The sequence below is a fragment of the Gobio gobio genome (genome assembly GCF_949357685.1).
Source record: "Gobio gobio genome assembly, chromosome: 7".
Lineage (NCBI taxonomy): Eukaryota > Metazoa > Chordata > Actinopteri > Cypriniformes > Gobionidae > Gobio > Gobio gobio.
Window position 1 is genome coordinate 31,347,863 of NC_137103.1, and position 27,880 is coordinate 31,375,742.

The 27,880-nt window shown below is 36.2% G+C and overlaps 1 protein-coding gene across 1 annotated transcript; it reads right to left on the bottom strand.

Annotated features, from left to right (window-relative positions):
* Window positions 1-688: 688 nt before the first annotated feature.
* kif5c (kinesin family member 5C) lies at window positions 689-27,226 on the bottom strand. Its single transcript, XM_079821125.1, has 26 exons — window positions 26,743-27,226; window positions 19,236-19,323; window positions 19,056-19,129; window positions 18,151-18,255; window positions 17,320-17,368; window positions 17,178-17,233; window positions 17,000-17,087; window positions 16,733-16,857; window positions 15,866-15,970; window positions 15,526-15,674; window positions 15,262-15,410; window positions 13,917-14,083; window positions 13,752-13,820; window positions 11,315-11,521; window positions 11,071-11,214; window positions 7,693-7,881; window positions 7,338-7,455; window positions 7,147-7,223; window positions 6,683-6,792; window positions 6,407-6,508; window positions 5,146-5,206; window positions 4,938-5,009; window positions 4,034-4,138; window positions 3,645-3,861; window positions 3,267-3,421; window positions 689-2,734 (listed from the first exon to the last, which is right to left on the bottom strand). Exons 1-25 carry the CDS (start codon window positions 26,866-26,868, stop codon window positions 3,279-3,281), a joined length of 2,895 nt encoding a protein of 964 aa, XP_079677251.1. The 5' UTR covers window positions 26,869-27,226; the 3' UTR covers window positions 689-2,734; window positions 3,267-3,278.
* Window positions 27,227-27,880: the final 654 nt, after the last annotated feature.

Genomic DNA, 27,880 nt, shown 5'->3' on the forward strand with positions numbered 1-27,880 from the left:
CTGTATATTTATTCACTGTACATATTCACCTGTAAATTCAGTTCTGTTTATAGTAATAACGTCTCTCTATTTATACATATTTATACATATTCAGTACATATCCATGTCCTGCACTTACGCATCCATTGTATATCCTGCACTTGCTGCTATTGCACTTCTGGTTAGACCTAAACTGCATTTCGTTGCCTTGTACTTGTACTTGTGTAATGACAATAAAGTTGAATCTAATCTAATCTAATCTAATCTAATCTAACTGTATTGGCGGCCTGTGTGGCATTGCGTTCATGAGTTTTGGTGTTGGTAAAGAGATTTCGAGCGTTTGTCCCAGAGTTAACTGTCCAACTTCAAAGCAGAGCTCAAAGCATACTTACAGTTGAGTGATTTCATTCACTAGCCACCCCACTGCGATGCGGAGCGACTTGAACACCCATTCGCGTCGCATTGCTCTCGATTAGTCGACTGGGTAATCACGACGACTCTTCTTTTAAGTCGAATCTTTTAATAAAATCAGTTGCAACGGTTCACAAATCTAGATGATTGGTTAAATAGGTCCAAATGTTTTTAAAACTCATTAATTTTTATAAAAAAGGAACAAAAAAAGATGTTTTACAAAGTGATATATCCAGTATGTTTCACAAATTAGAGTACAATTGTTTGCCAAGAGAAAAAGACAAAACTGATGAAAGATACATTTAGTAAACTTTTATTTATTCCACATCAATATCTGATAAATGAGAGTCACGCTCTGTAGCTGAAACCCTGTTATCCATAACACGTGTGCTTTAAGCGTGATATCTTGGAACACACATTACCAACCATATCCATGTTGTGGCACTTCCTTCACCTATAAAAGCAAGTGAAGTTCATTCCTTGTTCTCTGATCTCATTTTCAGATGCTCCATACACTGCTGAGGTAAAGTTCATAGCACATTTCAGAAACTTTAGAAACACTTATGAACAAGAACCTGAAGACAAACACGACTTTAAGAGGTCTCTGTGTGCAGTACAGTAACTCGCCACCATAGAGCTATGGGAAAAACATCATCCAAGCACATACAAAAACACTAGACCTTGTTAAGTTATGGGCTTTGTGTACTTTACATTAGATCATCTTCTAAAGAGGATAAACTAATTATTTCAGTGATGAACAAAGTTCATTTACCAGGCGAGATCCTCAAATAATACCTAAGATGAATTTCTCAGTTCACAACATCCCACAATAGAGTTCAAGAAAGTGCTCACAACACTTATCATGGAGTTGGTTAGCCTTTACAGTAAACTGAATAAGATTTTGTCTTCTTCATATTAACATTTTCATGTACTGATGTAGTCACAAGTGATTAAAAAAAAAAACAAAGCTGAGCATGTAGACTCAAAAGCTTACCAGAGACAGTTAACACCAGACAGTTAGTAGGCAACATTTTTATATTAGCAAAGGATTGTAAATAGCTATGGCATGATAGCATGGTTTACCTGTTGAAACAATATTTGTAGTACTCTCTCAAGGAGGTTTTTAAAAAATCCTTTATCATTCATATTTTAATGATATCACGAATAATAAATAATGATAAAATGATATAAAAATAATGAAATTATGCAGTATAATTGAGCACATAAATAGCAAATAAACAATCAGCTGTAAAATCTCTCCACGTTTGCTTTCATAAACGCATCTGAGATGTCTCTGACTTTGGCTTTCTTTAAATGATTGCATTTCATGCCCTTTAAAACAGGTCAGTTTAAGTAACAAGAATAAACGATAAAGAAATCTTCAAATGATTCCTGGTTTTACCACTAATGCGGTATTACTGCTGATATTTTACAGTTGTCGTTTGCTCCAGAGCACCTTACGGTATAAATTACAGTAAAGAATATTTTCAAAGCACCGATATCTGTATAAAAACATGTACACATGATGATCTGCGAGGAACTTAAAATAATCTAAAAAAGACAATATGCAAATAAAATTAACTCAATTCAAATACATAATGTATACAAAAATAAATTAATATAAAAATTAGCATCCAGTAATACCAGTTATTATAAATCATGGCGCATTAAGCTTGAAGCAACTTGTGTTCCTAAACTACATTCCGGTCATGTCACTGCATGTTTTCAATGGCCATTAAGACTGAAATAATTAGTGCCAATTAAAAGATCCACAGAAAGGTTCTGTTACTCCTGAGATTGTAAAAACTTCCAATTGTTGTGACAACTTTTCATCTTTCAAGACTTCCTACTATGGAAACTAACCTGGCATCTGTGATGACAGACGAGCTGAATTACAGTAATCAGAATATAATTCCAGCACTGAAGACTTTTTCAAATAAAAAGCGACTCGGGGCAGAAAATAGCCAAAGAGAGGAAGAAGAAGAAGAGAGAAAAAGCCGCAATGAAATAGCACTTCTATCTGTTCAAAAGACAATATTCTTTAGTCTTAGTGTGTGGGTCCGGGTTTGTTTATTCGTTGACGAGTCCACAGATCTCACATCTCCATTTAGGGCTGATGAATAAATGAAGGGAAGAAGGGAGTTGACTTAAACAGGAGGATGAATGCGTGGAGGTCATTGTAAGGACAGGAAGTAAACTTGAAAAGTCTTCGTAAATGATGACCCGATGATTCCCCCCAGCGAATAGAAAAGACTGCATTGGAAAAAGATGTCTCCTTGTTGCCACACAAAGCTGGAATGGAAAGATGTGCAGACAGGTATCGAACTGGTCATTTTTTTGTCCCCTGTTGGAAGTGTAAAAAAATAGTAAGAACATTTCAGCACCCTAAACATGACATTGCCAACAAACGGCTTTTCTTGCCACCCAGAACATGAAGAAAGTTATCTTCATGACTAGGTGACCTACCCTGAAATAGATCTATAAACTCTGACAACATTTCAATGAATGCCAGATGGCACTAGACACCGTCCACTGTTCAGTGACTTTCCCAAGCATTCGGACACAGATCTTTTGTAGCTATTATAACCATGTCGCTCCATCTTTGTCAAACAGTTGGCACAGTAACTAATGTTACACCACAACTTTGCAACGAGTCACTTGCGCTTCACAGATGCATCACATGCTGCTGAAACCTAATTAGCAGCATTTTTCAGCACTGACCCATTCATTTCGACATTAAGACAAACAGAATCACACCAGCTTGTTCCAAAGTAAAATTAAGGAGAAAAAACATGCATCTGAAGGAACTTAAAAATGATGCAATAAATATTGTTGTAGCAAGAAAAGCAGCAAATGACTGTTTGAATCAAACTTACGTGGTATGTTTTTCACTTGTTCCTGTGATGGTGCTGCTGCTGGTGCTGCGATTGGTGTTGGTGGTGTCGTCGTGGGCTTGGGACGCCTCCTCTGACACTGTGGCCCGGGGAGGCAGAAGCCACTGGGTGATGATGTCCAGCACGAATAGGCTTAGCTACAAGGAATAGCGTGGTTCAAAAGAAAAACATATTTAAAATACATTTAACTATATAGAATCTAATGTAAATGAATATGCATAATACATGGTAGACAAATGCAGCAATGCATGAGAGTATTTGGTCATCATGTAACAAGAGACGATGTGGTATTGTTGAGTATGTGGCGCTCTCTACTGGATGTAATGCAACATTGAAATCTGAAGAAGAAACAGCTCTGACCGATCTGAGCGGTGTGGTTCCTCCTGGCCTGATTCTTGGCTTGGATGACCTCCTTGATGCGGTCCACCTCCTGCTGGTACTTCTTACGGTCTCTCATGGCGCTTTCTTTGGCGTCTCTCAGAGCAGACTCCAGGATCTTCACACGCTCAGCAGTTGCACGCAGGCGTTTCTCCAGTTTGGGCAGCTCACATCTTAAGTCTGCATTATCCCGTACCAGCTACACATACATTAAATTACATAATATAGATAATGAATTACATTTATATTATATTTATTATATTATATTATATTATATTATATTATATTATATTATATTATATTATATTATATTATATTATATATTATATTATATTATATTATATTATATTATATTATATTATATTAACAACCTGCTTGTGGACTTTAGTGAGCTGTTCCAAGTTGTTCTCCAGGAAAATGATTTTCTGTTTTTGTGCCAGACTTCCCCCAGATTCATCAATGTCCAACTCCATACTCTATGAAACAAAAGTAAACATTTTTTTTATTTTTTTTATTTTTTTATTCAGTGAACCACATGTGAATAGGGTAACATTTTAACTAATACTGTATTTATCACCATAATTCCCCAGTTGATTTAATTACAATACATTAAGATCCTGAAAGGTTATTTTAAGTATGCAAATAGGCATTATCGAATTAAATTTGCACTCATTTGCATACATTTCAAGAACATAAATCTGAACTTTGGACAAAGCCAAGTTTAGAATTCTTGTTTTATTTTGTTGACAGATTAGAGCTAAATGTTTTTACAGAGGGTATTTTGGATATATTTTTTATTACCTCATAAATAAAAAAATACTGTCAACATTTCGTCAAAGTATTGTCGAAAACAAATTATTTCACCATGTTTTGAAGAATAAAATGTTGTACAAATCAGGAAAATGAGATTTCAACAAACCCCTCTGCAAAAGCCTTTAGAATATAGATAATACAAGTGGAAAGTTTGGTGTATGTAATTGAATAGAGATGCATTGCTCAGTGCATGAGAAAAAGCCTTGAAAGATATGTATTGTGATTGAAATCTACAGATGCTTTTAATCTATAAATAACATGTAAAAAATAAAATAAAAAATGATAAAAATGATTTTGCCTGTAGTATCTTGCATTAATGTGTCTTCTCAATATTGTTAAGTTTTGCATCATTTTGTATCAACAGTAGCTGGCAGTTGTTGGTCAGAATACTATATCACAAAGTCAAGACGAACAGAGGTAAATTCATAAATGAAGAGAACAATAATTGTTTTGGATACTCACTCGTCCAATGCGACTATTGATGTCCTGGATGAACAGCTTACGCAGGTTTTGGAGAGTCATGAGCTCTTTGGCCTTGTGGAAGAGAGAAAAGCATGGACAGTGATCTAAAAAAATATTTCATATAACAACAACTATACATGTTCAAGGTGAACTACTCAGAAAGAGACTCAAAGACAAACTCAGGGAATGCTGGGTATTGAAATCTTACCACAGTGTCCTCCAGACCTTTGAGATCTTCTTTGGCTTGCTCCCTTTTCTCATTCAACCAACTAATTAAAACAAAAGTGATAACAATTGATCAAAATGCATCTTTACACTGGCTTAAAATGCTGGGTTAAAAACAATCCAAGTTGGGTTGAAAATGGACAAACCCAGCGATTGGGTTGTTTTAACCCAGCAGTTGGGTTAAAGGTTTGCCCAACGTGCTGGGCAGTTTTTGTTATCCCATTGTTTAAAAATTACTATATGGCTGGCTTAAAATGAACCCATTACTAGAGGCAACAATAAAAATCAAAAGGTGAACATTTATAAATAAGCAATTTAATAAATGTTTATTGTTTAATTATTATTCATTAAACTTATTAATAAATGTTAATTTCCAACATACTTTGGGTTCATTTTAAGCAAGCAATACAGTCATTTTTAAACAATAGTTGAGTTAAATAAAACTACCCAGTAGGTTGGGCAAACATTTAACCCAACCGCTGGGTTTGTCCATTTCCAATCCAACTTGGATTGTTTTTAACCCAGCATTTTTTAGAGAGTGTACTAAATAGTACAGAGTTACAAATGCCTGACAAGCATAAACTGAAGTATTTGTCATTTTAACTGCTCAGAGATTGGTTTAAGGTGCAGTAAGCAATTTCTGAGAAAGTGCTTTGGATCGAGCAGCACAACACACTTGTAGCCAATCAGCAGTAGGGGGCGTATACACTCATAATGGGGGAGGAGAGAGAGGGAGCAAGAGGGAGATTTGAAGAAAGAGTGTAGAAAGAGAGATGGCTGAGAGACATTACAAAAGAGAAAATGTCAGAGGAATATCACTGGAAAAAGAAGGGTTATGATCAAGCAAGAGCTTTAGGACCCGCTGTAATATTAGAAAAGCTTTCTAGCGCTTAAGAGACCCGAGTGGGGAGGCCTGAAAACGGACAGAGATGATTAACATTGGTTTTCCTGTTTCACAGAAACAAGATATGCTGTTGTTGTAATGTTATGGTAACAGGACAATTTTGAGTTTCATTGTTTGTCTGAAGCTACCAACTCTTGCTTGTACGTATATACTCTTGTGTGCTGTATGTTTTTTCTTTTTTTTTGTCGTTCATCATCTTTGCAGATTTGTGCATTTTGGTGGCGGAGCAACGAAGGGAGGGGAGTGTTTGTTTGGGCTGATTTCAAATATCAACAGTGCTCCTCGGAAATCACTTACTGGACCTTTAATCTCTCCCAAACAATACGAGCAGTCGACTCACACAAGCTTCTGCAGTCTCTCGTCCTTCTTCTCTTCCTCTTGTTTGAGCTTTTCATAGTCAGACAGGAGCTGCTTCTTTTCAAGTAGAAGACCCTGGTTCACACTAACATCAGATAACATGATATTATTGAATAAATTGAGTAATTTTCAATTTTTGATGAGTGCTGATTTTGACCAATACATAAGCAAAATTAAAAATGAATACTTCAATATTAATAATATTTAACATTTGAAGTGACCACGATTAGTCAGGAATCAAGTGAGATTAAACTCTTACTCCTTAAACTCATCCAAAATCCTCTGTTTCTCTTCAATTTCATCTCGCAGACGCGAGAGTTGCTTCTGATGAGCCTCTCTGTGGCTTTCCATCTGCTGTTCCAGGGTTGTCTACACACAGATACACAGAGAATATACATATTTATGAATATAAATGGAATTTATATGGCATGTGTAAATCTTCCAGGGCAATTTTGTGTAGTACAATGGATTTTAATATTAAAACATTGTCTTATTCTATGCAGCAAAATTGGCCTTTTAGCGTATCTGTATAGCTTAAAATATCCTTAAACACTTTCTTCTATCCTAGTTTAATATGCAGAAACAACTGTAAGTAAGCCATTCGTTGGTTGGGTTCCTCAATGACACTGCTCTGCTTTTTTGAGTCTGACAACTTTGAGTCAACCTTGTGGCATGAATTTTAGGCACTTAAGTCCATCTGACATATGTGTTTGTGCTCATCACCTTCATCTCCTCAGCGTCCTGCATCCTGCTCATGTGCTCCTTTTCCTTATCCAGGACTGACACCTCATGCATCCTTTCTGTATGAAAAAAAAACAAACAAAATGTGATTCAAGTTGTGCTTTTTCTGGATCGAAATGAAACAATATCACTTTGTAAAACAATGCATTGTTTCTTATTGACAACACGCAGACCTTGTGCGTGGAGTTTAGCGAGCTCCTCCGTTACTGAGTCGTGGCTTTCCTCCAGCTGTCTCTTTTTCTGTTCCATGTTCTGCATGTAGTCTGTGAGGGATTTGATCTTTGCCTGATGCTAGGTCCATTAAAAGCAAGCACACACTCAGAAACGTCACATACACACCAATGTCTGGTCCTCCTGATAAACCATAACGTTACATTTGTTTTCAGATTAAATGTTTGAAGCAATAATATTGTATCAAGTTTTAAAGAGTTCATCCAAAGGGACATTTAAAAAAGATAAAAGTTCAAAGGGAGGATCACCCATACAGGGTTCTGATCTAGAATCACCACTAGAGGGAGCCATGCATACCTGAGAGATCAGGAGCTGGCAGGAAGCGAGCTCCTTCTCGTTGGCCTGCATTTTGCGCACTGTGTCGGTCTGTGTGCTCTCAAGCTGTTTACTGCGGTTGACCAGAGACTTCACTTCTGACTTCATCTTACTCATGAAGAGCCGTGCCGTGGTGAATTCCTCCTCCATTCCTCCGTTCATCTCTGTCATCTGAATAAAGAGAGAAATTTCAAACAAACGGCGTAGATCTCATTCTGTTTCCATTTTTTTTATTACTTGAATTAGCTTTGTCATGAAAAGAGACAGTAAGGCTTTTAAATTGTAAAAATGTTGTTCTTTTGAACTTTCTATTCATCAAATAATCCCCCCAAAATCATGGTATTTATTTATTTATTTATTTTGTTCAAACAAATGTAGCCCTGGTAAGCATAAGAGACTTCTTTCAAAAACATAAAAAATAGGGCTGGGTATTGACACAAATTTCACAATTCGATTCGATTTTGATTCACAAGCTTGCGATTCGATTCGATTCAATATCGATTATTGTATATCAGGTACATTGAGGAAAACAAATTTCTTAACTAATACTGTAAACTATGGGAGTAAGCTATAGCCTACTATAATATTGAAGGTAAAAATTTACTGATTTGTATACAAACACTTAAATTACACTCAATTAGGCTATGTTTAAAAAAAAATTATAATAAAGTTATAATATTAACTTTACAATTACGTAATCATATTTCTACTCAAAATCGTTTTTTAAAATATAAACATTTAAATGGTGTCTGTCATAAAAATTTGCCAGATTTATTCATGCATTAAAGGGATGATGAACTGAGAAATCAACTTTCCCTTGAGCTTTTGATATATAAAAGGTCATGGTAATATAAGAATATCCTGTAAGTTTCAGAGCTGAAAACTTCCTTGTTAGTCAAAGAAAAGCTTTTATTGACACCAGGCCCTGCAAACGAGAGCTTTCAGAATATGCGGATCTCTTACGTAATAGGACCTAGACGCCGCCTCTACAGATAAATATGCTTCTGTAGCCCCGCACACCGACTCGTGAGCTAAGGATCTTTCCTGCATAAGTTTTTTTATATGTGTTAGTTTTGCATAACATTACAGATCGTTTGAAATCTATTGATTACATACCTTAGCACGCTGGGTGAAGAAGGTGTTATTGAATTGGTTCACTCGTGGTCGGACTTGTAACATTATGGGCCAGGCGCGAGTGTGTGTGTCTCCACGTCCGCGCGAGTGTGTGTGTGTGTGTGTGTGTGAGAGTGTCTGCGCGAGTGTGTGTGTGTGTGTGAGAGTGTCTGCGCGAGTGAGTGAGTGTGTGTCCACCCGCGTGAGTGAGTGTGTGTGTGTGTGTGTGTGTCCACGTGAGTGCGTGAGTGTGTCCGCGCGAGTGAGTGTGTGTGTGTCCGCGCGAGGTAATTCTGTGTGTGTCCGTGCCAGGGAAGTGTATGTGTCCGTGCCAGTGAGTGTGTCCGTGCGAGTGAGTGTGTGTGTGTGTGTGTGTGTGTCCGCGTGTGTGTGTGTGTGTGTGTGATGTAATCATTGTGTTTGTTTGATATTTTGCGAGCCCTCTGAGCATTTCCCCCAGACGATTAGGACTGACTGTAGCTGAAGCTCATTAAATATGCAAATCTTATCCAATCCTAGCCGTGGGAGTTAACTTCCAAGTCTTCAGTGCGGCACGCCCATCAAATCCGAGTGTTTTTCAGAGAGCCACAAAACCAAGGCAAAAAATAGCCTATTACTTATTCATTATGATGTTTTTGAATGTAAAAACCACACAAACGTCATAAGTTGACCTCAGACAACAGTTTAAAAAAAAAAAAAGCCAGTTCATGACACCTTTAAATATTGAAGAACATTAAAAATTATAATTAATATGTGATATTGGCATATATTTAGCAAAATGCTCCTCTCTAAAGTACATTTTTCTAGCTGAATAACTAGATATGGTTTTCTGAGGTAAATGTGACGTTACATGACATTAATGTAAAAACAATTGTTTACAAGCTGTTTTACTGACGTCTTTCCACAGTTGAAACACTGATTGAGGGATCACATGAGACATGATACAGATTTCCGTAAGTTGTACAATATCTTTTAACACTTTCAGATGCTCAATTATGTTTATTTTGCACTGTAATGGTATTAAGGCGGAAGAGAAGATCAGTTCACGTGCACTCCGCGCTGCCGCTTCTCTTGAGCTGAGCTGTGCCAGATCGATCTCACGCCACAGTGCCAAAACGGTATTTATGTTTTTGAGTTTCGTAATAAAATGGACGTAATTTTAAATATGAGACTTTGTGTCATATCAATAGTAACAAAGCACAAAGATTATTTCGATTTAATGGATGGGAGGCGCGCTACAATGTTCTGTTCATTCAACTGAAAACAGGATGAGTAATCGATTCTTGGGATTTAAGAATCGATATCGGATCGTAAAAATGAGAATCGATTAAAATCGATAAATCAATATTTTTGAACCCAGCCCTAATAAAAAAAATCATACTGACCCCAAACTTTTGAACGCCTTTATGCTTTATGTAAATATATCCACATATTCCACATGTGTTTCTTGTACTGTATGTTTTTGTGAGCTGCGTATTCTTGACAATGATAAAAACTAAGGTGAAATTTACAAACAAATGTGACCTGTGCTGGCAATGTGCAATTTTCTCAAAAATGAAGTCATTGTCATTTTCAAAAATGAGTTATGTTATTGAGTTATTGTTATGATGCATGATTTGTTGGAATCAGGAAAAAAATGACTGTTTAAAGTCGATAGAGTCAGCAAAGTCAATTCTGAGAAAAATCGAGTTAAAGTTTCCAAAATCACCTAGCAACCATACCAACCATCCCTGGTAATAACACCAACTTTGTCACACACCAAGTCAAAACCAAATATCTCAATGAAGAATATTCAACTTTTTTTCTCTCCATGATACCACCATTGTTTGATTAACATTAATGCGACAGACCTATATATTAACACCTACTGTACCACATGGACAACAGTTAACAGTTAACCAAACGTTCATTTAAGACATAACAGATAATATTTGCGTGATTATTCGCCAGGACAGATTTTTAAAAATACTTTAATTCTGTGTATATGTGTATATCAGCGCATGCTTCGGATCTGTCAGTCAGCGTGAGTCCGATCATTTTGTTTACATCAGCATGAGTTTGATAATCACATTTCATTGGTTTAGAGTCATCAAGAATTCGCTATGAATATTCACAAAGTTGGAATGCTGCACCTAGAAGTATAATGCACTCCAAAATAGGCTTATTTTTCATCAAAAGAGTAAAAAAATTATCTTTGGCTTTTGTGTTTTGCAGTTAAACTTTCTTTATGAAGGTGTACATTCTTACCTTGTGGTCATTCAAGGCAATAACACTGCCAATCTCATTGAGGTCCCGGAGCAACAGACCAAGGATCTCTGCTGATCTCTTCTTGTGATGACCACTGAGTTCCTGCAGGGCAGACAGATCCCTCTCCACACCAGCCAGCGCGGCCTAGAAGACAACAATAGGACAAAATCAATGCATTCTTCAGTCACATGAGCTTTTCCTGATATTCTTCCCCTACCCTTTCCCTTCTCTTTATTGTACTTACACTCTTTTGCACAAGCTCCTCTGAGATCTGTTGGTTTGTCTTGCCTCTCTCCTCCACCTCATGGCTTTTCTGGTCGTAGTTCACTGCTAGCTCCTCTAAGGCCTGGAGCACCTCCTTCACCTCCTCTTTTGCTGCGTCGTTCTCATGCTGCAAACGGCTCAGATCTTCCTGGACCTTCTCATAGTCATGCCGTGTGGACGCCAGTAACTGTGGATACAGAATGGAGAATTTGCATATTTATGTTAGTCAGAGGACTGTCAAATTAATATATATACACACATACAGTTGGGCAAAACAGTATTTAGTCAGCCACCAATTGTGCAAGTTCTCCCACTTAAAAAGATGAGAGAGGCCTGTAATTTTCATCGTAGGTACACACAGAAAAAGATCATCTTCAATGCCCTTGCTGATGGAAGGAGGTTTTTACTCAAAAATCTCACGATACATGGCCCCATTCATTCTTTCCTTTACACGGATAAGTCGTCCTGGTCCCTTTGCAGAAAATACCTTTGCCCCAAAGCATGATGTTTCCACCCCCATGCTTCATAGTAGGCATGGTGTTCTTTGGATGCAACTCAGCATTTTTTCCCCCCGGAACATGACAAGTTGAGTTTTTTACCAAAAAGTTCTATTTTGGTTTCATCTGACCATATGACATTCTCCCAATCCTCTTCTGGATCATCCAAATGCTCTCTAGCAAACTTCAGACGGGCCCGGACATGTACTGGCTTAAGCAGGGGGACACGTCTGGCACTGCAGGATTTGAGTCCTTGGCGGCGTAGTGTGTTACTGATGGTAGCCTTTGTTACTTTGGTCCCAGCTCTCTGCAGGTCATTCACTAGGTCCCCCCGTGTGGTTTTGCTCACCGTTCTTGTGATCATTTTGACCCCACGGGGTGAGATCTTGCGTGGAGCCCCAGATCGAGGGAGATTATCAGTGGTCCTGTGTGTCTTCCATTTTCTAATAATTGCTCCCACAGTTGATTTCTTCACACCAAGCTGCTTATCTATTGCAGATTCAGTCTTCCCAGCCTGGTGCAGGTCTACAATTTTGTTTCTGGTGTCCTTTGACAGCTCTTTGGTCTTGGCCATAGTGGAGTTTGGAGTCTGACTGTTTGAGGTTGTGGACAGGTGTCTTTTATACTGATAACGAGTTCAAACAGGTGCCATTAATACAGGTAAGGACAGAGGACCCTCTTAAAGAAGAAGTTACAGGTCTTTGAGAGCCAGAAATCTTGCTTTTTTTGTAGGTGACCAAATACTTATTTTCCACCATCATTTGCAAATAAATTCTTTAAAAATCAGACAAAGTGATTTTCTGGATTTTCTGATTTTCTCATTCTGTCTCTCATAGTTGAAGTGTACCTATGATGAAAATTACAGGCCTTTCTCATCTTTTTAAGTGGGAGAACTTGCACAACTGGTGGCTGACTAAATACTTTTTTTGCCCCACTGTATATACAGTATACCATTAAAAAATTTTTTTTTTAAATGAATACTTTTAAGCAAGGACACATTATTTAAACTGATCAAAAGTGACAGTAAATATTTTACATCGTTACAAATGTAAAAAAAAAAAATGCTGTTCTTTTGAACTTTCTAATCATCATAGAATCCCAAAAAAAAAGTGTCATGGTTTTTCCACAAAAATATTAAGCATTATCTGTTTTCAATATTGATAATAATAAGAACTATTTATTGAGCAGCAAATTAGCATATAAGAATGATTCCTGATCTTCAAATATAGAACAGTAATTATTGTTTTTACTGTATTTGATCACATAAATGCTGAACTGGTGAGCAGAAGAGACCATTTCAAAAACATTTAAAAAAATTACTGACCCCAAACTTTTGAACAATCAGTGATAGCAAAACTATCATGTTGAAAAATGTGCTGCATTATTTCCTCCATTAGAAGAACATGTGGTCACTGTAATGATGTTCAGTAAGATTTCATTAGAATCATCAGCAAAACGGATACAGATGCAGAAATAATGGAATACAAAGGTATGTCCAAGTCTTTCAAAAGAGGAGAGAAAACCCCAACAGAGATGCTGCAGAATGCCCATGTTTCCATGGGAACAACATCTATATTTAAGTTTTCCATTTCCACCTGTATAATTAGGAGCAATTTTGCTTTGCTGCCACTTGAGAGATACTCTTTGTACCTGATGGGAATTTCTAAGTATAGGCAGTGAGATGATAGAGCTCAACAGGAAACATAAATTATTTTAAACTAATAATTACCTGAAGCACTTGTTTTGATAAACATAGTCCATTGCCTATGCATGTTTAAAAAGGTAAAGCCGTTTCATGGCTCCTAGTTTCAATTTCAGATCCATTGCAGGCAAAGTATCATGGGAAGACATGTGTGACATCATAAATTGTAGAGGGCATGACTGTTCAGCTCTCTATTGCCACTACTGAGCCGGACTCACCTCATCCTGATCCACCATCTGCTGCTTCAGGTTCTCTGCCAGCTGACTGTGCTGGTTGATCTCATCATCCTGTGGTAAAAGAGGGAAAGAGAGAGGAAGGACTGAATTGTGAGGCTTGCACTTCCTGATGCACATTTCTAACAGCGTGTGAGAGGTATTTATCACCTTGTCGTCTAGCTGCTGATACAGGTCATTGATCAGCTCCTCATACTGTGTTTTCTCTGAATCAGAAAGAGGCTCAGGCGGTGGAGCCGAAGTGTCAATTATGGGAGCGGCTTCAGAATTCTTTGATTCTTTATTGCTGTGCTGCTCATTAACAGGTACAGCCTCACCTGAAGATAAAGAAGTGAAATGTCACTCAGACACAACTTCAGCGGAAAAGATTTTGTTACCCTTTTATTCATTTTCACACGGCTTTGGATAAATAAAATTATAAAATAAAATAATAAAAAATAGTAAAAAAAAAAGCTAAGTCACTAGTTCCTTAACTAATAAAAGGAACAAGGCTTTCAGGAAACAGTCCTGCAGACCTGATGATAAAAAACACTGACTAGACATAAAGGAAAGAACAGCTGCACAAAGAGTCACAGTTATTCTATAGGCTTCATAAATCTGAGATGGATGATACAGGCTCATTATCTGTGTATTTTATTGTGCAGAGGTGGAGGGAGCTGATAACACTGACAAAGAAATAAAAACCTATTCATGGGGATACATGGAGAGAAAGTGATACACATTGAGAGAATGACAAAAACATCTCAGGATTCATAGAAGGAGAAAGCAAAGCAAAGCTTTGGACCGAGGTCTGAGGCTGAATATGTAACTGACAATATTAAAGGAAAGTAAAAATATTCAGCCATATACATTAGTGCTTTGTAGCAAGCATTCAGGGCTTCTGTTTAGAGTCACTATGTGTTTACCTTTCCACAATCTGAGTAAACAGGGCTAATTGGTATTTATCATTCTCAATTATTGTGGATGTGTGTCATCAGTAGTACACACATGGTTTACATGAAGGCCACTTTGTGTCAATTTCTCATCAAAATAACAATATATTAACGTATACCACTGAATAACTTAATTTCCACTTTGAAAACATCATTATTTTACTCAAAAAAAAAAAAAAAAAAAAAAAAAAATGGCTATGGCCTTAATAAGTCTCAGACAAACAGAGAAGGAAAAAAATAACTGGCTGCTCTTGTTGTGGGGTCCATTTCAGGACTCAAATCGGAAAAAAACACAGCTTTTGTTAAGACAATTACATCAAAAATCGACTGGCCATACAGAAAAACAAATGATACACATCTTCTCAACCATTCCAGTATTTTCAAAGCAACCGCTTCAAATGTCAAGCATCATTCCAATGAAATGTTTCTCAGTGTCCCAACAAACAATACTATATAATAATACAACTATTAACCATTAAACTCAATAAAAATCTCTTTCTAATCAGTCGAATATTCGTCAGTTAAATATTCATCTGTGTGTTTTCTCTGTCTTCTCTCTTTACCTTTTCGCCATCGTTTGAGCTCATTTTCTAGCCGCTGGATAATGATTTTCAGACCTCTGGTCTTCTCTTTCTCTTTCTCATATTTCTTCTTCCATTCCTCAGCTGTGAGCTCCATGTTCACAGAAACTGTGTTTTTGATGGTTTTGGCCCTGCGTGAAAGACAGTACGGTGGAAATTATTTGTATATGCAGATGCACATATTTACCACAGCACTGAATTTTAGACATTTTAGGAGAAATATTATAGGGCGTAAAATGGCTTCACCTCTGGCCGAACATGAGAGTGGATTTGGTCTCAGCCTCATTAAATACAGAGGGAGAGCAGCAGATGACGATGGTCGTTCTGCAGTTTCCACCCAAAGAGTCCTGAAGGATCCTGGTCATTTTACTATCTCTGTAGGGCACATGGGTTTTCTGTAATGAGAAAGATAAGGCAAGACAATACATAATTTATAAAGCAAATGTATTGCTTTGTACTGTGTGAGGTGTATACATGACCTAGATTATGTACACAAGATGTGCACAAGTAGCATTTCAGAGAAAAGAGAGGAAGAGGAAGAAAAAAAAGAAAACGCCTGGGTAGATGAGACTGGATGAGCACTTACGGTTCCTTCGGCCAGGGCTGAGATGACGTTCCCCAGAGCAGAGAGAGACTTATTGATATTTTTAGCCTCATCCAACACAGATCCTTCTGCTCCAGTTTTACTGACCTGTGTGTGTGTGTGAGAGAGAGACACACAGAAAGGTGAAGAGAGATATTATATGGGGTTATTATATCATTCTCATACCTATTTTGTAGGTTTAGGACTTTAAGACTTTTGAACTATAATTCTAAGACATACTATTGAACATATGAGAGTCCTACTCTAATTTGAAAGAATACAAAACATTTTATAATAAAAAAATAAAAAAACACAAAAAAGAAAACAAATATTATGACATTACGTGATTAAGAAATATTTAATAATATATTTTTACAGTGGACATAAAATGTCTACACACCCTTAATTGCTAAAACAGCTGGTTTTTGTGATGTAAAATGACACAAAGATAAATAATATAAAAACTTTTGCACCAATAATGTAAAACTTACAACCTTTGCAACGCCAGTGAAAAGTGACACATTTCAAAGAAAATTGTACAAATAAAAATAAACTTAAAATAAGTGTTATAATTGGGTAATATTAACAAATCATCAAGCCCATGTGAAATGGCACACACCTGTCTTCACCTGAAGTGAAATTTCACAAAAACCAGCTGCTTTAACAGGGGCGTGTAGACTTTTTATATAACCGTTAAGATTCAAATTTGTACAAAATATTTTCTCTCAAATTGTTAGACTCATAATATAATTTCTTATGAATAAAAGTATTAATTTACAAAGATGAAAATTAGAAAGACAGTACGGTACTTCTGACACATTTTCACTAGTAGCCTCACACACACACACACACACACACAAACACACTTGCCTTTTCACTTCCAGCAAGATCCACCAGGTAGAGTTTTCCGCACAATTTCTTCTCAGTCTCCACATTCTCCTGCTTAATATTGATGAGGAAAATGCTGTGACTGCGGGAGCTGTGCTCATTCATGTCTGTAACACAATGTAACATCAGAGGACCATGTGTAAAAATAGAGTGTAACACAAGATCAAGATAACATCTGTGTATATTAGTTATGTTTGATTCAGAATGTGATGTATTATACCAGGGAAATTAGGTTAAATAGTCACTCACTTGTGACAGCCACATGACGATTGGATTTACCCTCGTCGATCACATCCATGACGTCCTCTGGACTGGACACAAACCGCTCTGTGCAACCCTGGCAACAGAACAGCATCAAAAGACATCAAGGAAGTGTTCATGCTTCATGTCTGTGACTGAAAAACACAGTTTTGTGCATCTGTCCTACCTTGACAAAGGGCACCCTGTTCTTATCCTCATGGACAGCCAGGTTGGTTTTGGAAACTTTAAGATTAGACAACAAAAAATATTTACAATTTTCAAATTTAAAAGAATCTTAATGAAAGAGAATTTGATTGTTTTTATCTCACCATCAAGCAAGTCTCTGATTTTGTCCAGGTAGATTTCAAAATAAGAGACCTGTGATAAAGGGGAGGCCGTTAATTTTTTTGAACAAAAAAAATAAAAATAAAAAATTAATACATTTAAAAAGTGGCTTTGTACTTTGAAACTAATCGATTTAGTTTATTGATATCCAACAACAGTCCAATACTTTATTAACAATAGAATATACTGTAGCCTATATAACTTTATGTCTGAGAAACATTCCACTAATACATATGTTCTCTAGACAACGAAGATTAATATATATATATTTGTATAATTGTTTTTATATTTGTGCATACAGTGCCCTCCACTAATATTGGCACACTTGGTAAATATGAGCAAAGGCGGCTGTGAAAATAAATCTGCATTGTTCATCCTTTTGATCTTTCATGCAAAAAATTCTAACCTTTCATTGAAGTAAAACAATTGAAAGTAGAAATAAATGTCTCAAAAGCAGAAGTTGTCATAGTTGGGTAAACTTAAATAGTGGTGAACGGAAATTACAAGCACAATTTCTGCATTCCGACTTTTTATGACTTTTTAAAAGAGGAAAAAAAATATAGAGACCGTCACTCATTTGCCATCACGCCCTCAGCCGTTGTGTTAGAAACACTCAAACAGCAGCGTTAACTACTTTTCTGAAATGTAATGCCAAAGTAATATAACAAAGTATAGTCTTATAACTGTTTCATACAAATTCTTATAACAGTCTTATAATTTTTTTTTTTTTTTTTTTTTTTTACAAATTAAAATATAATAAACATTGTTAATAACCGTGGAAACGTGTCATCACGGTCTGTGAAAAGGGTCCATACCTTGATATGGAACTCCAGGTTCTCATCCATAGAGTAGATGTGGTCAAAGATGTCCTGGGAGATGCGAGGGATGATGCCCATCAGCTGGGGGTTATGGAGCTGTCCCTGTGTGCATGATGTAGAGGACAATTAGAGCAAATATTTGATAAGATGGCACTTTATTATTATGTAAGAAGAACTAAGCACTGCACTGTAGAATTTCCTTCATCCACTGTTCTATAGAAATTATGTAACCCTACCCCTTTTCAGCCCTGTCTTCCGGTTTGTATTTCCACAGGACGAAGGGAAGATCTTATGGATTTATGAGTGAGCCACTCATTTTAAAATCTTCCCCATCTACTGGCATTTGTTATGACATCCGTTTCAAACATTACAGTGCTCATGATAACTTTCGTTAGTAAATCCACTTCACCTACTCTTCAAGGCCAATGCCATAGAAATATACAGACCTACCACAAAAATGGAAGTTCAAACACAACATTTCTCTGGCGCGTAGGGTCTATGTGTGTGTAATGTGATTTTAAAATAAGGTTATCAGTATTCCCTCTGTTTGGCATGCTGATTTGCACCTTTCAGTGGTTACAAAGCGATTCATTTTCAGAAACATTTTTCAAATAACTGAATTTATTGACTTTATATTCAAAACCCTTGCTGAAAGCACAGGCTGTTTCCAGGGCAACGCCTGCAGTCAAGTGGCATTTTGCAGCTGTTGCTGCAGTTTGGCATTTCAGTCATTTCATGAAAGATGCTGAGAGATTTTCATCAATCTAACGCATTTTGTGACTGAGCATAGTGAGATTTTCTCACCGTACATGTGCTGAAAGGTTACTTTTTTATTGAACTATAGAAATGTGTGAACTTGATACGAATCTTTATATGATATATAATACTTTTTTCCGCCTTACCTCCATAGTGTGAGTCTTTCCTGATGCGGTTTGGCCATAAGCAAAGATGGTCCCATTATAGCCATCCAACACATCTGAAATGCAAGATTCATGTTTCATCGTTCAAACATTTTAATTTCTTTCCAGGTCTGTATAATTTAACCTTTCATACTTGTTAATTGAACTATACGCATATACAACCTTTAACAATCTGTTTGGCACAGGTATCATATACTTGTTCTTGTGTTGTGTTCGGAGGAAGGACTCGGTCAAAGATATAAGGCTTGCCCTAAAAAGACAAAAAGATTAGTCAACAATCGAGTCAACAACGTAGATATAAGTAATGAACAGGTCTTAACAAGTAAAATAGTTCAGAAGGTACACTATAAAAGTTGCTGTCTTAAATTTTTAAGTACAATCAACTTGGATGTTTAAGTCATTTCAACTTAAATGACATTAAACTGACTTAAAAATGTATTTGAATCTTGTATAACTTATTAAAAAAAGCTGAAAATAATTTTTTTTATGAGTTAACCCTCACACTTTGTAACAAATCTTTCCCTCACGGGTCAAAATGACCCGAAAGCTTATTTTATTTCATTTTGATAATATTTTTTTATTTACCTTAAAATGACTAGATTTTATCAAGAAATAAGAAATAAATAGTAATTTAAGCACATTCTTCACAAAACTTCACAAAAATGTTATGAATAACTCTTTTAATCCAGCTCAATTATATATTATATTGGGTGTCTTTGCTGACCTCTTGTGGAAAAAAGATAATATAACATGATAATTCATGACACTTGCAACTAGATGTCACTAAATGAGCTGTTCCACTGGGTCCTAAAGTCAGTTTTTCTTCAGAGTGCATTAAAATACACATGTAGACATTCTAAAATAATTTTTAAAGTTTTAGTATTTTTAGTTTGAATTTTGAGCATTCATCGCATTCCATTCATTCCTATGGGGGTCAAATTGACCCACGAGGGAAGGATTTGTTACTTTTTTAATTTCAACCACAAAACCTTGAGTCCAGTAAAAAAAAATTGTGCATTCGTGGTTCAAGTGTGACAAAAGTCCTAGGGTCTTGGACCACTCAGATGAACTCTCAATAAAAAGGAGTTTCAAGGTTGAATCAATTTAAAAACATATGTTGTCATAATTATTGATCATATAATTTTTTACAATGTATTTGTAATGTAATATTTAGTTTTAAGCTTTAGAAACCAACAGTAAAAGATACCAGACTTGTAGATGAAATGTACTGCATGTGTTTGTGAACGTGGAGTAAATCAGACCCTCCTTTTTTGCTGATATTGACAGTTGCTTCAAATGTTTAATAACACAGACACTATGGAGGAATGATGTCTTGAATAGAAACTATAGGGCTACATTCACACAGTGTTTATGAATAATAACTCAATTAGACAGCTAATGATAAAAGCTGGGCGTTTATCAGTGAGACTTAAATTGTAAAGTTTCTCTATTAAGTTTCTATTATTGTAGCCAAATGCATATAAATAGGTATGATTTCAGTATTCATTTATGAATTATTTTATTATTGCATCGAGAGGTCAGTCAGCCTCTTTCTTTAGCTGACGCCGCACAGATTCGACTAACGGCTATTTATGAAGTTCCCCAGAGGATTTCAGTGGTATACATTGTTAAAGAGAAAATAAGAGGGACCTTGTGATGAATACAACCCATCCCCCAACTGCCAGTCAATCTTATTGAGCCCCAACAAATCCCTCTCTTTTGTTTTGATTCTCTGAGCTGATGCCTGAACCTGCTGGTAAGATGGAGACTTTGAAACTGCTGTGCAATGAGAAATAATTCTCCAAAGAAATAATTATGTGCAGTGGAATACTTTTAACAATTATGTAAACTATAATTTTATAATTCTAAGCTAGGAAAATTGAGAGTGTTGGAAATTTGTTTGCAAACAGTCATTACTACAAAAGCTTTTGCGATCCTTGCAGTCTCCTCAGCTGTTTTTAATTGTTAATCTGCCATTCTTTTTTTGCATATATATGGTTTGGTATTTATATGTATTGCATCTTAAATTTCCCTCTAAAAATGTTAACATTTTGTATATTATTTCTGCTTCATTTTTTATTTATCATTTTTTTGTATAACCATTATGGTTTCTAAACTTTTGTTTAGACAAAAACGTATAAATAAATAATATACAAAATAGTAAGCTGGATACTTATTTTAGAATGTTTCTGTCTTTTACTGTACATGTATATTTTACTGTACATGCATATTTTTGTGGCCAAATGCATTATTTCCTTTTAAAATAATTTGATAAATTCATGACATATTTGACCCTACCCAATAAATACTTCATTATTAAACACTCGTCAGACACTTTATTTCCACTTTTCAAATATTTTCTTCATTTTTATTGAAAATGAATGCCTCTCCGATCTGATGTGTGATGGAAAAAAGGAGAATAGCAAGTTTGGCAAAAGGCAGATTCGAACTCGGGTCAATTGCGTTCAAAAGCTACATGTTTTTTAATCTTGTGAGGCCCAACCAGACATTGGTGGGCGGAGTTAGTGTAAATAGCACTTGCCAACAAGACAGGTTATATACACTTAGTGTATTATTTTATGTTTTGTGATCATAAACCCCCGAAATGCAGGTGGCTGTCCAAAAAAAAAACTATTTAAAATGGTGTCTTTCATTATGAATTGAGAAGGTAATAACAGTAAACATGACAATGCATCATCTAAGGAGCCCGACTGATCCTTGTGGCAGAGTAAAAAGGTTTGTAGATCTCTCTCAAATACTGGTCAAAACTGCTCATTTCAAGTATGGGTAGGTTGGCCATTTCCATAACACCAAAAAGAAGGACACTTTGAGGCATTTAGTGAGGCAAGAATAATTGCATTGGACTCTGGTGTACTCGCAACTACAATACAATTTTGTCCAACATATCGATGGCATCATGATACAGTGATTCTGAAATAGCCTACTCTATTCATTGCCAGACAAGTTTGATCTACCATATATCTTGATGTAGACCTATGTGTAACAGAAGAGGCAAAAAAGTGTTTGTTCACAGTATTTGTTTGTATTCAAGATATTGTGATGTCTGTTTCAAAAACTGACCACAGAGAGGAACCTGTCTTGCAAAGTGCACAGTGCCTGAAAACATAACATTTCTGTACTTCTGGAAATAAAAGAAATACATAAATAAACAAATAATCTGGCACAGTGCCAGAAAACATAACATTTCACAACGGCAAATTCGTGCTATTTTGTCCATTCCGGATTAAATGAGGTGACGTTTCGGCATGTTAACGTTATGATATGACTTGGACGTGGAGGCTTGTTTACGCTTTTGACCAATGATATATCAGATTTTTATTTGACACCGCTTTCAGCCAATCATTTGTCAATCATCTATGCTGCTGCGTCCCAATAAAGATTCTATAGTGGGGTTATTTTAGGCCAATTCAGCGCAACTCCAAAAAGGAGGACAAATGAGTGTCCGGCTTGAAGCTGCGCCGGACGCCGGACAGGGGGCTTAAAATCCAGACGTATGACCACCCTATTCATGACTCCAAAATATGCATCAGTTTTTTAAAGATTTATTTGTCAATGACCCACGTATAGTAACATTAGCATTCTGGGTCCCACTTAATATTAAATGTCTAACTATACTGCCATTTAAATTAATCATTTGATACAATGCATTTATTGTGTACAATACATACACATTACATTGTACAAAATACATGCATTTAATTAACTTCTGTAATTACATTACACTGTTGAATTTTCCCTTACACCTTAAACCTACCCACACCACCAAACCTACTTACCTTACCCATATCCCACCTCAATAAAAAAACATGAACATAAGAAATACATTGTACCTAATATAAAGTATGAATGCGTTATGTTTACATATTGCACACAGATATCATGGGGAGCTCATGTATCTACTGTCTTTCCATATCCTCCTTCACTATATGCACACAAATATGGGAGCATATGGGAAGAGAGAGAGAGAGAGAGAGAGAGAGAGAGAGAGAGAAGAGACCTAAACAGATCCAGATCTATTCTATGCCTTACTAAAACATCAATAAGTCTAACATACTGTATGAACCAGGTGACCTAAAACAGATGAGATGAAATATCCCTGACATGCATTTGCCCTGTTGATTATGTAGGTAAGACATCACTTGCAGACACCAGTACTGCATGATTTCTCTGTCTGTCTGTTTGATTAAGCAGGAAGGGGTCAAGCATCCCCACTGAGACACAAATGAGAGCTGTTGCTCAAACCCAGACCGTCACCACGGAAACTACATCTCACCCGGAAAGAAATGCACTGATTGGCTGATAGTCAGCACCTGTCTCCTGGCCAATAGTGGAGGAGAATAACATGATTGCTAGAACAATCATCTCTTCCCTCCATCTCTCTCCTTTCTTTCAGCAGATAGGCAATCTTTTCTGTGGCAAATACGCTCAGGCGAATGTAATTCATTTTTGTATTACAGAATAATTGTAATAAAACATAATTACCGGAAAACTGCAGTCAAAAGGCAGATGTGTTTTTAAAAGTATTTTATATTTAGTGAATAACTCAGATGAAACACTGTAAAAGTAGCCAAGGACACGTACGCTAAATCTTGCAAATGACTTTCATCCATGTGCCGCAGTCTGAACACTATATCCTTCATAAACGCAAACACAAGCTGTATATAAAAGCATGTGGTCAGGACAATGCATTCTTTAAGTCAATAATTTATGCACACTATCTGGGGACCATCAAAGGCTTTTTCAAGAGTGCTCAGGATTTCACCAGCTTCAATCAAAAACCTATACTTCCTGAACAAATGCTTGAAAGGATAATGCATCTTTTCATGATGGGTTTGTAGAATAGTAGCAGACTACAGTATTCAAATAAATTATGTGCATCACAAATACATCTAATGATGCAGTAAATGAAAGGGTTTCCAGGTGGTGTCAAAATATAAAAGAGAAAATGCAAACACAGGCAACAAGAAGCAACATGAATGTGACTAGGTGCGTGTCAAACAAGATTGTCCCAATCCTCTGTGGACTTGCTTAAATATTCCACTAAATCAGCCCAACCGTTCCCTGCCAGGCCTGGCCCCTCAAATGGCACCTCTGTCACTACGGCAACGTAAATTACTCACGGGAGCCCTGGGCCTCTTTGTGGCCTTGCACATATAATAAGACGTTTTCACCCACGTTAAACACTGCTGACCGGACAACCCTCATCATGCAAAAACATCAAGCCCAGCCTGATATTGACATGCCGCAAATGAGTAGTGATTTCTCACTGTCACAAACGGTCATATAAATCTCCCCGCAATTGTTTTGGGGTGGACAGTCGTTTAAGGAGTTTATACGCAAACACAAACCGTGTAATCCCTTTACTTTGGTTTATTTAAAAAATATATATGAATAAATATTTAAAGAAATAATTATGTTAAAATATAAAATATTTTATTCAAAATTGTTGCCAAGTTGCTGAATTTTCTGATCAATTAGTGAGTTAAAATACAATATATTTTAAGAACAAATAATAATACTAATATGCCATTGATTAAAAACTATAATCATTTTACTAATTATTATAATTCAATACTCATTTAATCACATTTTAAGTCCATATTATAATTCAGAGGCGGATTTAAAATAAATGTAATTTCATGGTGCGGAAGTTGATATTTAAGATTCTTAATGGACCAAATATACTTTTGTATCATAAAGTTATTTTACAGAATTAGTTTCATAAATTAATTTTGATTTCCAGTTCATCAAGAGATAGGTAGTAGGTAGGTAGATGACAGATAGATAGATAGATAGATAGATAGATAGATAGATAGATAGATAGATAGATAGATAGATAGATAGATAGATAGATAGATAGATAGATAGATAGATAGATAGATAGATAGATAGATAGATAGATAGATAGATAGATAGATAGATAGATAGATAGATAGATAGATAGATAGATAGATAGATAGATAGATATTTTTTTTCATTTCCAGTTCATCAGAGCTGCCGGGGGAGGAGGTGTGAAATTCACCCTTCCCCCACAAATGAATTTGATTTTATTGACAATCTGTTGCGTTAAAGCTAAGATTAGACTTTCCATGACACCGCACTGAAAGGTTCACTGCTAAACAACAGTCACTAATGAGATGCAGGTAGTTAAACGTTGACAGTAATAAATGTACATATATTAACCAGATCTCCATTCAAAACCACACTTGTATCCTAAAGCTGAATGTCTGGCGTTAGGGCCATCAGGCTGCGCAGAGCCTGCAGGGCACCATTAAAGAGAATTAACATTAGAAGCAGAAGCCTAAAACCTGCTACGCTCGATTTTGTGTGCAGATTAGGCATGGTAATGCTGATTACCATTTCAATGGGTCGGATAATATGGGCTATTGTGTTTGCACAAGGGATTTCTGGAGGTTTACTGTAAAACATAAAAACCATCAGTATCTTACTGTGTCGACACTCCGACTTATTTATAGCACGTCACACACCCACACAAAAACAGTCCTATAGACTCTGCATTCCAGGTATCAAATGCTCTTTCATTTAATCCCACTACCATATTGTGTTATTTATGGATTAATAAAGGCTCTGACCCATAATAATGTAAATGTTTCAAAGTAACTACAAATACTTCCAACCCTAAAAGTGGAAGCCTTGCATATGGCCGACAAGCACATCTGCATTCAAAGCAGAGTAGAATGCAAGAAGTTCATTCAGCAATCATTTTTCCAGTGTGAAATTGAATTAGACAAATTAAATAACATGAAATGTGAGAGATGACTTGCCATTCTAAATTATTATAACAAAAACCTGGCACAACTGGTGGTCAAGACAATTGTGATATTAAAGTAAACAAAGTAGTTGTGGTGAGACATGAAAACAATGAGAATATTTATTTTGTAAATTCTGTCCTCCAAACTAAAATTTCAATATCTCTGTTTATTAAGTACATTCAGACAAGAGCCAACTATATAATTAAGATTCATATAAATAACTTTAAATTTAAAGCTTGAATAGTGATCTTTGGACCGTTTTTTAAATCATTAATGTCAGGTTTTTGGCAAATGGCCACATTTTATGTAATGTGCAATTTATTAAATATATTACTTGTAAATATTTTTTTTGTGTGTGTGTTTCATACTGTAACTGCTTTACCATTCAATTTTTGCTCAAAAGCCTCTAAAAGGTTATTTAATGACCGGTTCAATTGTGACAACATACCTCATATTGTTACAACACGTAATTTAGGGTCAATATTTTTTTTACTGGAATGTTCTATAGCTCTAAGTAGCCAAGTATGACTAAAACCAATTTCGCTGAAGTAAAACAAATGAGAGCATGTTCGGTGCTATAATGTTTATAAAACAATTTTCCAAATTAAAAGAGTTTGCTTTACAAATTACATTTTTGACTGTCTAAAGGGAAAAAAGTACCCCTGATTTCAGGACTAACCTTTAGAAATGAAAGAGCCATGCATGGAGTATGATTCACCCAGACAGATATGAAATGATCACATTAATGAGTCACAATAGAGTGATAGACTATATTTATCAAAAGTTACATCATATAGCTATCTCCTGTACAAATAAAGAAAATGAGATTCATTTAGGGACTGTCCGTCTTAATAACAGCTGTAAAGACATCTTACCGATATCACCACGGTGTCTTCTCCTTTGAATTTCGGTATGTATTTGTCACCTCTGGTGATTTCCGATTCGTTAAGTGGCCTGAATCGGCACATCACCTTCACACAACATTCAGATGCATCCACCATCGTGTATGATAGCGATTTTATAAAACGAAACTTTCTCTCTGGTCAGCAGATCTGGTCAGTCTGCAGAGGAATGCATCAATCAAACAATCAAAATGTCTCGATGCTGGCCAGCCGTTCAGCCCGTACGGTCCATTCCCATTGGCTGGGCGAAAGAAGCTTTGAAACTGAAAACAATCTCAGATAAAATGTACAACTCCTGGACACCGTTTTAAATATCGCGTAACATCTATAATTACTTAACATCAATGTTGTTGTCGTTGGCGGTAGCTATTAGGAGCTAAAGTCGAGTGCACCTTGAGCGTTCGAAGAGCATCAGCACTGGACAGTTCCACCTTCTGCGGCTCCACGCGCTCTGACTGACGGCGGACCGTGTGACGGTGACGGGCCGCTCCTTCCACGCGAGCTTCTGCTGTCCAACAGCGCCTCTCAGCAGAGCTGACCATGACTGCAACAGGGACTGGAAGAATTCGTTAAAGGTGTCTCCAGTAATTTTTTTTTAATTATTATTAAAAAGTAAAAAAAATAAAAAAAAATAGTAATTTTGGGAAATATTAAATGATGCACTTTCACACTCACATGCGCCATGATGCTGACATAAGGTGCTTTAAAAAAAACAACATAACATTACAAACGCACCATGTAAACAAAACAAGCAAGCCAAACAAAGCAACAGTAAAAAAACAACATTAACCAATGAAAAAATATGTACACACTGTAAAAAAAATTCAGGTCTTCAATTGAAAATTTTCTAGTGACCGATCACATCTACATTTTTTAGTTGGCCAAATTGAATTTCTTGAATTTTAATTGAATTAAATTGCATCAATTCACAGAAATTCAATTTGGCCAACTGAAAAATTTAGACGTGATCTGTCACTAGAAAATTTTCAATTTGAGACCTGAATTTTTTTTTACAGTGCAAGTGGGGGAAAAAAATATGGATATTTAAAACACCCCCAGTTTAGTTATTCGGTGATATACACCAATCAGGCATTATTATGACCACCTTCCT